The sequence below is a fragment of the Mastomys coucha genome, unplaced genomic scaffold (genome assembly GCF_008632895.1).
Source record: "Mastomys coucha isolate ucsf_1 unplaced genomic scaffold, UCSF_Mcou_1 pScaffold20, whole genome shotgun sequence".
Classification (NCBI taxonomy): domain Eukaryota; kingdom Metazoa; phylum Chordata; class Mammalia; order Rodentia; family Muridae; genus Mastomys; species Mastomys coucha.
In genome coordinates, this window is record NW_022196903.1 from 3987430 (window position 1) to 3999682 (window position 12253).

At 39.5% G+C, this 12253-nt stretch overlaps 1 protein-coding gene across 8 annotated transcripts in view; it reads left to right on the forward strand.

The window, feature by feature from the left end:
• The window catches only part of Tac1 (tachykinin precursor 1), a 48885-nt gene extending 37752 nt beyond the window's left edge, over positions 1-11133 (forward strand). For 5 of the 8 annotated variants that reach the window (XM_031381138.1, XM_031381140.1, XM_031381139.1 and 2 more), the window contains 6 exons: positions 3740-3871; positions 4845-4941; positions 5393-5437; positions 5894-5917; positions 7281-7334; positions 10558-11133. In XM_031381138.1, coding sequence (XP_031236998.1) covers positions 3740-3871; positions 4845-4941; positions 5393-5437; positions 5894-5917; positions 7281-7334; positions 10558-10607 — 402 coding nt within the window. In that variant the 3' untranslated portion in view covers positions 10608-11133. Of the gene's footprint in view, positions 1-2978; positions 3280-3739; positions 3872-4844; positions 4942-5392; positions 5438-5893; positions 5918-7280; positions 7335-10557 lie in introns of those variants that run through there. The other 3 variants (XM_031381145.1, XM_031381146.1, XM_031381142.1) reach the window with 3 other exon arrangements.
• Positions 11134-12253: the final 1120 nt, after the last annotated feature.

The window sequence follows — 12253 nt, forward strand, 5'->3', positions numbered from 1 at the left end:
TGTGTGTGTGTGGACCATATGCATGCAGTGCTCAAAAAGGACAGAAGAGGGCAGAAGATACTCTGGAAGAAGAATTACAGATGATTGCCAGCTAGCTACCACAGGAGTGCTGAAAACTAAACCCTCATCTTTAGCAAGAGCAACAAGTGCTTTTAACCACTGAGCTATCTGTCCAGACCCTCTTTATAATTTTCTACAGATGATTCATTAGTAAATATGAAGATATGATACAGTAAATACTTTGTCCACCCCTCTTGTATTCATGAACTTAATATGCATGAGGAATACTTGCATTTTATTAAGATTTATAATTTAAAGACCTAATGTTCTAGGAAATGCAGTAGTCAGTAATACAAATATCTTCAGTCTTGATATGTTCAAAAATATGAGTCAGAAAGTATATGAAATTACTAAGAAAATTCAGAAGTATTTAATAAGTGTCATAGGCAAAATGAGAAATGTGTTAGGCCTTTGGCTAAGATCTCAGAGCAGATAGCATTGTGACTATTCAGACACATTCAAGAGGAAGTGATTGTGTCAAAAAAAAAAAAAAAACCTCTGAGTGAGAGCCTGGCTGCTTTGTAAAACAGCTTCTCCCAAGAATTAAGTAGAAGTCCCACAAAAACTATGCCAACCACTTCCAAAGCCTGAACCCCTAAAGACTGCTGTACCAACACTAAAACATCTCCATTAGATGTCTCACCATCTATCAACATAGCTACATTGATGACTAAGTGTCTAGTCCATGAAATGGGGTGGGAGTAGAGGGAAACCACATTCAATCTCCAGCAAAAGAAAAATGTTTACCAGAGGGAAGAGAAGGAAAAACAAGGCCTGAAGCTACAGTCCTTTAAATATGTTATTGTTAAGATTAACATATATATATATATATATATATATACACATATATATAGGTATATACATATATATGTGTATATATATGTTTGAGATTAAAGACTTCATTTTAGAGCCATGAATATTATACAACTGTAAATTTGAAAGTAAAATGAGCAAATAAGGTTTGGCAGCATAACTATTTACAGACATTTTAAAAATATTTTTAAGTGAGGTACCTTAACTGAACGTACCTACAGTGATATGCCCTTAAAGTCTGAAAAATTGCAAACAAAAGCTATTATCTATTTCCAATATAACATTGTTGATCATGTTGGCAATTGTGTGAGTAGTCATGTGAATGCTGTGACTGGCCAGTGGGAATGTTGGTATTAAAAATGTTGTAAAATAAACAAGGTTAAATAAAGACTATTTCTGATTTGTTTAGAAAGTGCCTACATATTCATGATTTTATACACTGTACAAACACAGCATATTAACACATGCTTATACATACTCATACACATAGAATACATATACACAGACACATACCCCCCCTCTCCCTTCAGCTCTGTACATTGGAATAATCTTGAAGCAAGAAATTTGACAACAATGTATGCCAAGATTATGGTCTCTACTTACCATGTACAACTCAGTAAACATGAAGGCTATTTAGAGGAAGAGTCTCAGGTAGGAAACAGATCAAAACCAAGGGAGTTATCAACTCCTATTAAAGGCATATCAAAAGCCTTGGAAGAACCTTCTGCTAGCCAAGAATGGCATAAGTTGAGCACTGGGTAATGAGTATCTATCTTGCATTGAAATGTTTCAAATATGCTTAAATCTGTGAGGCCTTAGCCTTTAAAGAAAAAAGGGGTGCTAAATTGGCAATTTTTAAAGCTGGTAAGGGAAGAAATCAGGGATTTATTTCATATTTCCTGAATTATGTATTAGATAGTACATGAGAAAATATTTTCTGTGTAAGTGGAAGCATGAAATTTGCAAATTGTTTTAGGCAAATGACTCTAGATTTGTGTTCACAATTTCTCCTTTTAAAAGTTTTGGAAAAAAAATAAAATGTTCACATTATAAAATCTCTCTGAATGTCCACATTCAGGATTAAAAACAATAAGCAATGGAGGCGAACATAAGTTTGGCTTGCAAACACTTCTTTCCTCTTCATATTATACTAAAAACATAGTAGGAAACGATGATTCCCAAAAGAAAACAACTCTATAAGAGACAACATCGCTCTGGGTGCCCTGGTACACACCTGTAGTTCCAGTACTGAGTAGGCTGAGTCAGGAGGATACCCAGTTTGAAGCCACAGAATGAGACCTAGTCAAAAAAGTAAAATCAAATAATTGCGACATCATTTACTTCATCAAAAAAATGGGAAAGTGTTATATAGCTGGGACAGAAGGTATCTGTAAAACCGTGGTTTGCTAAAGACTTCTGTATCTGAGAGCTCTGCAGAGCCTCTTGGTAAGAGAGGTAAGCATCTAGCCTTTAGAGTCCTCCAACAAGACTAATGGGGGCAGAGGCAAGATTTTCCTCTTCCAACCCCTTCTGCCTTCTGCAAGTGACAGGGAAAAAGCTTCAGGGGAACAAAAGATGACTTCCAAATGGCTGATGGGTAAGTTCCACATTCCACAGCAGGCTTTAATTCCTCTTTCCCCTAAATGTAAAGCAAATCTACTTTCATCCTCTGAAACACAAGACTGAAACCGTTTCGCAGAGCTAGGGAAATGAGAGGGTATTCTGGCTGATTTAGGGAGGGAGGGCTGTTCCAGCCATAGGTGTAACACCTCACAAACCTTTAAGACACAAAGGTAGAAGTGGAAGGAAAACCCATGCTCGCCTGATCCCACTGAAGTGCTTGCTAGTGACTTAGTGTAATTTCACAAGGTTTTGTTGCGGAAGTTATTTGGCTGTCCTCAAAGCGCAAGATTCCCTGACTCTTCTCGAGAGAAAAGTTCCCGAAGTCCGAGGCATGAGTCACTTCGCTCAGTTTTGATGAGTAATCTCAGGTGTCACTGAACCTTGTTCGGAAGAAGAGGGGAGGGGGGCGTCAGATTTGCAGACGGAAGAAAACAAGTCTCTCTGGATTGGATGGCGAGACCTCGACTTCCCTAAAATTGCGTCATTTGGAGCCCAATTTGATCCAGATGTTATGGACTCCGACGGGTTACCTTCTCGGAAACTCTCCATCACGCAAGCAAAAGGCGAGGGGGCGGCTAATTAAATATTGAGCAGAAAGTCGTGTGGGGAGAGTGTCACGTGGCTCTCCAGGCTCGTCACGCCCGAGATAAATACCGCGAAGCAGGAGCTAGGGACTAGAGCGCACTCCACTCCTGCTCCACTCCTGCACCGCACCGCAGCCAAGGAGAGCGAGGAGCGCCCAGCAAGTGCGCACCTGCGGAGCATCCCCGCGGTCTGGCCGCAGTGAGTACCACTCTCGCCTGCCAGCTGAGGTTGCCTAGGGCTCGTCCTGCCTTGGTCGGAGGTGGCATCCGCCCTTGCTTGGCTCTCGCTCCATCCTCAGAACCAGAGAGAAACTGTGCAAATACCAACGCCTCTCTTTGTCTGCCACCTGCAGAGCCTTCAGGCGTGAGAGTGTGGGTCAGTGGCTAGGGGGCTGGGATGCTGAGACTCAAGGATAGGAGGATTTGAGGTACTTTGGCACAGTCAGTAAACCCTTCTGAAAGGCTTTGGAGAAAGAAATGCTCGACCTGGTGGGTTTTTGGTTTTGTTTTTTATTTTAATCTTGGTCCCGACCTGATCTTTCTTCCTTGTGGCACTGAAATGTGGCACTGAAATTCAGCTGCTCTAACTCTTGGATGGCCACCGCCTACATATGTATAATGTCTCTTTCTCACCTTCCTCTGTCTCCTACTCTCCCCAGAAATCCAACATGAAAATCCTCGTGGCTGTGGCGGTCCTTTTTCTCGTTTCCACCCAACTGTTTGCAGAGGAAATCGGTGCCAACGATGATCTAAATTATTGGTCCGACTGGTCCGACAATGACCAGATCAAGGTGAGACCCAACCGGGCGTGGGAGCTGTTGCCTTTCCCTTGTGGTAGCACTCTGATTAGCCCAGCTTGAGCCAAGCTGGAGAGACACACTAGAATGTAAAGGGCGTCACGTCCTGGACAAGGCACAAGGCTTATTGCCCAGAACTAAACTAAGTTTCCTCCCAGAGGGAGGGCAACGTTGTCAACTGGAGAGAATCAATCTCTCTCTCTCTCTCTCTCTCTCTCTCTCTCTCTCTCTCTCTCTCTCTCTCTCTCTCTCTCTCTCTCTCTCTCTCTCTCTCTCCAGGGTCCTCACTGAGGCCGGAAACCTCCTTAGGTTTTAATCCCTACTTTTGAGATCTCAGGGAGAAGATGGTGGGGGTGGCTTTAGTAAAACCGCGCTGCCAGAGCTTTGGAGATGCTGGGCAGAGAAGTAAATCAGTTAATGGGGGCAAAAGCGGGATCTTACTGAGCTGCGGGGTCTCAGTGATCCAACGAACTCCAATACTCCAGTATTCAGTGCTCCAAGTTTCCCTGTACATTGCTCTTGGCTACTGGCTTTAAGGAGCGCACCTTGGGAATCGGTGAAAGTTGTACTGTGGTGCGAGGTCGCTTTTAAAGTACCCGCACCCTTCGGCATACACCCTACTGTTTACAGTTAGGATGGGTGAGAGGACCTCACAGCCTCGCGGAGAGCAAACAAAGGTGATAGCAAGACCTTGAGTGAGCCTTCTGGTGCAATTAAGAGAAGAAAGCTTACAGGAGCGGAAGGTGTGGCGCTGCTGCGGAGGAGCCTCAGGGGTAGACTTTGGGGAGAAGGAAATCCCAGGCAGGGCCAAATTGGGGAGACTGCATAGATTCTAGTATGGCCCAGACTCGTGCCAGCCCACCAGCTTCTGGTCTCTGGAGTGTCTGTGGCTCTTGGGGAAGCTCAGTCACACCGTGGAGGTGGTCCTGGTTCACTTAAGTTGTCTACTCGCGGGTTTGTCCCCCAGGAGGCAATGCCGGAGCCCTTTGAGCATCTTCTGCAGAGAATCGCCCGAAGACCCAAGCCTCAACAGTTCTTTGGATTAATGGGCAAACGGGATGCTGGTGAGATGAGCAATAGTCACTAGATCTATCAGGCTACCTGGTCTGCATGTTTGCTCCTCCTGGAGAACCCAAGTGTTTCTTGTACTTCGAGGATTGATTTACTCGCCTAAAGGCTTTTGATTCCCAGAAGTCTTTGATCTGCGATCTGAACTTCACCAACACTTGCTCTAGCTCGCGGGGGAGGGGGAGGGGAATCCATTTCCCTTGCTTCACTGCACCAAAGTGACCCAAATTGGAAACTAACCTTAGCTAAACACTCCTGTGACTAAAGGTCCATGTTACAAGGGTCTCCAAGTATGCTAATGGTCCAGGTTCCGGTGAAAGATGTTTTCTTGGATTGGGTTAGATTCGGCTACCCCTTGCTACAGTGATAGAAGTATTTCATTGCCTTGAGTTGATGGCGCAGTCAGTGGAGCTTGTGAAGAGTTAATGTCAATTCATCTCTTGTCAGATTCCTCAATTGAAAAACAAGTGGCCCTGTTAAAGGCTCTTTATGGTAAACATCCCTATAAATCTTTATTTTCCTATTATGAATAAACACGTAAAAGAGTATTTTATGGTAGAAATAGAAGATCTTGCAATTATGCCTAATTAAAAAATGTGTGTGCACGCACGTGTGGGTGCCTTAACATTGTGTGTGTGTGTGTGTGTGTGTGTGTGTGTGTGTGTGTGTTAAGCTCCTGCACATTCAAATGAGTGACTGACTTTGATGTCAGTATATAGCTTTACTATTATTAACAGACCTCAAGAGTCCCAAGGTTCTGCCTTTTAAGCCATGCGCATATTTGATTTTTATTAGTAATTTGGTTAGCATCCATCTACTTTAGTCCTCAGGATGGCATATAAACAAATGTCAAATATTTTGAAAATCAACTCCTTACATTCTCTGTAAAAGGTAAAGTAGCTTTTAGAAAGAAACCCATGTGTCTGCTAACTGGCTCTTTTCTTCTAGGACATGGCCAGATCTCTCACAAAAGTAAGTTCACGATCATTTCACGTTTATCAAATGTTAATGTTAATGATGTTGAACTTTGCTTCCTGTGTTACCTTTTGCAGCACAACATAGAGCCCAATAGTTTTAATTAAGACAATGTATAGGGAAAAAAAGACTTACATGCAGAATGTGATTTGCTAGATAAACATTATGACTAAACTCTGTAGTGTAGGCAGATTACGGTACCAAAATGCAGACTACATTTGAAAAGAAAAAAGAATTAACACTTGTAATTTTTTAGTTTTAGCATTTCTACTTTAGGGTTAAAATTCATCACAAACACTCATCTCCAACACCTCACCCCATGAACAGTACAAAAAAAAAGAAGAAGAAAGGACACTTATACACTTCTAACTCATATTCATGAACTAAATTTTATAATGGGAAGGAAGGGGTCTTCAGCCAGTGATGAAGTAGAGTGGGTGGATATCTGAGTCGAAAATTCACTCAGAATGTGAAAACAGGTGGAGATGCAGGCTTATTCCCCCTTGACCCCATAATTGAATGGGAACCTGGGAGAGAAGAGTGCAGATTGCAGAACTGGAGGGCCTTTAGAGCTCTTTCCTAGTTAATTGGATCCAGAGGCAACAGGAAGTCCCTTGGGATGCTAATGGTGATGGTGATGCCTGCCTCTTTGGGCACCATGAGTTTGACTCACCCCGGCAGGGTACACCCCATACTGATAATAACCTGGTCAAACCAACACAGTGGAAACTTAAGAAAATTCTCCCAGTGACAGTGAGATAATAACCTTTCGTGCAACCTTCATTTTGGGGGAAAAAAAGTATTGACATTTACTAAGGGCTTAAATTGTAAGGGAATTTTATATAGCAAAAAAATGTATATATCCTATTAATGTTTAAAAAATTGCTTTCACAAATGGAGTGTTTTTAAGTCTAAATCTACTAAATATGACCCCTTAGAAGATTTCATATTCTAGGATTCTGACTTAAGGCTCCCTTGTTGAGAATTGCAACATATTTGGTAATGAAGAAATAAGCTTGGATGTTTTTCCCACACAGAAATGTGTAACCAGCTCCCCAAAAATCCAAAGCTAGCTCCAGTGGCAACCATATTCTAGACTTCATAATAGATAAAACATAATACAGATAAAAGATTCTGCTAATGTCTGGATATAGACCTGAGAAAAGTACTGACAATGTGGGTTTTAGCATGGTTTGTAAGGCTTATATGAAACCTTTGTGGACTCATCAGCATGTGACATAGAAACATGCATTAATTTATTCCACAGGCATATATTCAGAAGCTTGTTTACTTTTTACTAGTTATTAGTTTATTTGTTCAAAAACATGCATACTAAAATACCCCTAAATGTATTTTCCAGGGCATAAAACAGATTCCTTTGTTGGACTAATGGGCAAAAGAGCTTTAAATTCTGGTATGTATAAAATCATGTTTGAAAATATACAAATCCACTTCTGTAATTTTTATGAAAGCACAATATTCAACATACTAAAAAAGGAGCAATAGACTTAACATGAGCATTTCTGTAGACAAATTTTCATAGTATTGTCTTTAGTCAAAACTAGTTTGATAGCTGCTTAAGCTAATACCACCACAATATTAGTATATTTCTCTCAAAGTACCAGCTCTTCCAGCATCTGCCCCATTTAGTCATTACACACCCCGAGTCTTTGGTCTAGCCTGACACTCTTTTTCATAGATATTCTCAGTAAAATGTCCTGGACCCTTGGAGAGAGATGAGAGCTTTCCACTTATAACTGAAATAATGTGGAATTTTTATAAGACGTTACATTTGGCAATCTTTTACTAGAAAAATATGACAAGCAAAATGATTCTAAAATTATTGTCTCTTTCTGAAATTGTGGAAGCTCAAAATCTCAGTGTCTTCATGGGTGGTGCAGAGGCCGAGTGCAGTAGGGTCCATTCTAACGCCTTCAAAAAGGGACAGCATGAACTGTTCTTTCATTCTAGCTTTAGAACTACATTTAACAAGAGCCACAACTTCCCAAACCCATGTTAAACCTAAAGGAGAAGTTTCCTTGACCTAAGGCTGCATAATTTCTCATTTTTCCTGCTTGAACTTTCCACATAAACGCCACAGGCCTATCTGTAAAGCCCCTCACTGTTTACCTCATTTAATCAATTATATCAACGTTAAATAACCGCATTACTGCTTTCATGAAAATTGGCTTTTTGTTAAGCATTGATAGTCCTTTACTACCAGAGAAAACAGATTAAAATGATAAGCATCTGATTAGAAATTAATCAGCAGCTGTCATATCTATTCATAACACTTAGTTCCCAGAAAATTCATAAGATGTGCTGGCTTAATTTTTATTTATCTGAACTCACCCCCTAAATGGTCATTCTGGTATCTTTATCATTAATTCACTTGGCAAATTTAGACACTTTCATATTTTCTCACTAGTAATCTTGAGATTCAGAAGTTTAATTCTTAAAGAACTTATGTGCACCAGTTGAAAACTTGTAATTGTTTCACTTTATGTATATGTATATTATCTTCCAACCTTGAGAAATAAAATATAAATGTAAGCCACTGTGATATTTGCCTCCAAATATGTCAATCCTCACATAGCTGTAGTTTTCTAGAATTAATCACCATTTTCTATTTCTAGAATTTTTACACCTTTCAGAACACATATAACTTAAGAACAATATAGCAGTTTAGAGCAGATTAAGTATACTTCAAGTAATAATTATAATTAATAAAAGTAGGCTCACTGTAATAAATCAGGATTGGTAGCAAACATTTTATGCTTATATCAAAATATAAGTTAATATATTAAACATAATACATTAAATATATATTTATATTAATATTGTATCTCAATATATTATATAATATGTAAAATATGATAAATATAAGATATTACAATTCAATATGTAATCTATTAAAAAATATTAAAACTAAAGTTAAGAAAATACAAGTGGGAAAAATAGGAGGGATATAAGCAGGCCCCCATTTTACATATTTACTGGGGCATGATTGCAGAGTTGTATCCCCAGCCACCTGATCCCTACTGTCTTTTGGCTACATACACTTGTGACAGTCTAGTAAACTGAGCCCCTCTCACCAGCTTCAAGACATTTCCAGAGAGTCCAAGGGCCAGCTAAGAGCTGGCTTCCCTGCAGGAGAATACTGTGCCCTACAGAAGCTGCCATGCAGTCTTTGTATGCTTTAATTAGATACCACCTCGCTTCCCTGCGGCAGAGTTTTGGTACCCTAAAAGCCTACCAGAGACTAATTCATGCTACCCATCCCCCTCCTAATAAAAGAGAATGAGAAGCTAACTTTTGTGTCCTTCAAAAGTCTCTGGGGTGCAGTCTGCTGTACCTTGAGTTAATGTAGAGCTGATGATGCAAGGCTTACTCCTCATGTTCCTCATAGAGGGAGGCAGGGAGAGCAGAATGCATGTTAGCCCTGGTGCCTTCCACCTTCATGGCAACCTTTCTCACCTGGGAAACTACTTACAGAAGCACTATAGAGCTGCACCTCTACTGCTTCGTCTCTGCTTGGCATTTCATGCAAGGCATTTTACACAAACACATCCATTTTGTTATAATGTCAGCCTAGGTTATATGGTTATAGTGCTGGCCGAGATGATGAAATACCCTCACATAGACGGGTATTCTGATCCTTAACATTTTGTGGTTATAGAATCCTTTGAAATTATATCTAATATGACATAATATAATGCATCTTAGCTTTTTTTTTTTAGCACAGTGAGTCACAGTATGTAAATTACTTAGGAGCCGGGTGCTAAGCACATTTGGAAGTAGCAATTGACATTTTTACAGGCCTCCAGATTGTAAGAACTAAATCAATTTTTGCTGTTTATTTGTGAATTCAGTGGCGTGTCCAACAGAAAGCAAGGGTAATGTCAGTCTCAAGGGAAATCACTCTATCAACAGAAGGTGTCCATGAGAGAAGTCACTCTCATACCATTAGGTTTCCATAGAACAGAGTTTAGGCAGTCTTTGTCCGAAAAGAACTAGATCCTAAATATTTTAGGCCTCCTAAACTATATTGGTGTATAGTGACTCCTCAAATTTGTCATTTTTAAAACCAAAATTGCCATAGGCAACACATGCATGAATTGAGTGTGTACATCTCCAAATAAAACTGTATTCATAAGGACAAACACTAGGGCACTTTTGACCTTTAACCTGTAGTTTATTGACCTTTGTCCTAGAACAAAATTTCAGCATTTCTTTTGTATCTCTCTAATGCGCGGTTGTGGCAGGCATAGTCCCTTCTCTAATCATTATGAGTCTCTGCCAGGGATTTAGTAAGTTGCTGAAAATGAACATCATATTGGATCATAGAAATGCACTGTTGTACTTTTAGGATACCAAATATATAGCAGTTGCCCAAAGAAACTAGGAATGCTCTGGCCAAAGCTCTTCTAAGCAAGATATAAAATACCAGACAGGCTTGGGGGATGTTCCAAAAAAAAAAAAAAAAGTAAAGAAAAAAGAAAAAAGATCTTCGAAGTATTTCTTTCAGGAGGAAACATCATTATGTCATCGCAGTGCTTTAGTCTATGCACTGAACTTTACTAACTCCTTCAGTGAGTCTCCTTAACACATAGCTTTTACTTCCTGTTTGTTTGCAGTGGCTTATGAAAGAAGCGCTATGCAGAACTATGAAAGAAGACGCAAGTAAACCCTGCGACGCACAATCTATTCATCTTCATCTGTGTCAGTGAGCAGTGAACAGTAAAATAAAATGTGCGCTATGAGGAATGATTATTTATTTATAAATGTTGTTATGAGTGAAAAACTCAAAAAAGGTGTTTATTTTTTCATATTGTGCCAATAAGCCTTGTAATCTTATTGTGGTGACTTCCCCAGAAGTAGAAATTAGTTGTAACTTCAGCGATGGAGTTGTCCAAGCTTGCCAGTGATGCGGTCTCCTGAGAAGGAAATGCTGCTGCTGTGAGCCAGTGTAAGCAGCTGCTGCTGGAAGCAAAGAAACTCCTGTGTGTCTTGCGCTCCCCTTGGTTGCTTTTATGCTGATAATGTATTGAGACTTTGGTATTTGACTCTATTTGTATCCTAGCAGCATGTTTCATGTTTCGTGACTATATAGAGATGTTTTTAAAAAGTTTCAATGTAATTCTCTGGTCTTCAGTCATTGTTTGATGTGTTGTGATAGCTACCATTTTAAATAAAAGAATGTATCTTCAGGATTTTTGTCATATTCTTTCATTAATATTTATGTCAAATCAACAACCATTCTTCTGGTAGATGAAGTAGGCTCAAAGCTGCTGCGGTTAAAACACATTCTATCTCTCTCATATACAAATGTACACATTTGAGTGCACACACACACACACACACACACACACTCCCAAACACATTTTTTTTTGCTAAGTCATTTGATATGAAATAAAGCAATTCCCTTTTGGAATCCAAAGAGTAAAAGTCAAATATACCTGTAATTTCTTATTACAGATAGGGTAATAATCTGATTCTATTTTCAAGATTAGTTTCACTGGTTGTTTTATTTTCTTGCTGAGTAAAATATCACAACAGCACACTACAATTTGATGCCTGTTTAAAGCCTATGTATAAATATACTAGGGCATGGGAGGTGTAGGAATTAGGATAGCAAACCATACACTCAGAAGACTGCAAACAGATGAGGGCTGCCCAGTATTCATAAAGGCAAAAAATCCTTTCTAGCACTTCTGTGGAGTGCTTTTGCATTGCTGACAACTATAATCCTCTAGCAGAAGCCTGGAGGTAAATGAAGCAAGAATAAACAAATGCAGAACACTGAAAGGGATGGGCATATGAACTTACTCAAGGGGAAACATGGATAAAGATCCTTGGGTCTGGTTTCATAATGCGCAAAGTGGGAAATACTAAGGGGATAAAACATCACAGAAGCAGCACCACCCAGTGTTGTAAAAACACAGGAACTATTGTCAATCGATGAAACCAATTACAGAAAGGAAAAGCCGAAGTGTGTTTTAACTTTAGTGTCTGTAACTGAACTTAGTAGTTAGTTTACAAGTTATATTACATTATAATCTTATTGTCATTATTTTTGATATTTAAAGTCCTCTAAATTCCTATCCCTAGCAGCAACAATTAAAATTCTGTAGTACTATTATAACAATGTCACAATGTAGCTAAATTGCATATATGTATAATAACTCAATGGGGAAAGTACTTTTACTATTGTTACTGTAATCATATTGCAGATAGGAATAGAAAGCTTAGAGGACTGTTGAAATGGAACATTGGAATGTGAGGTAAGTGTGGATTGCAAAGGAGCTCCTGAAGAAATCGCAAGACAAAAAA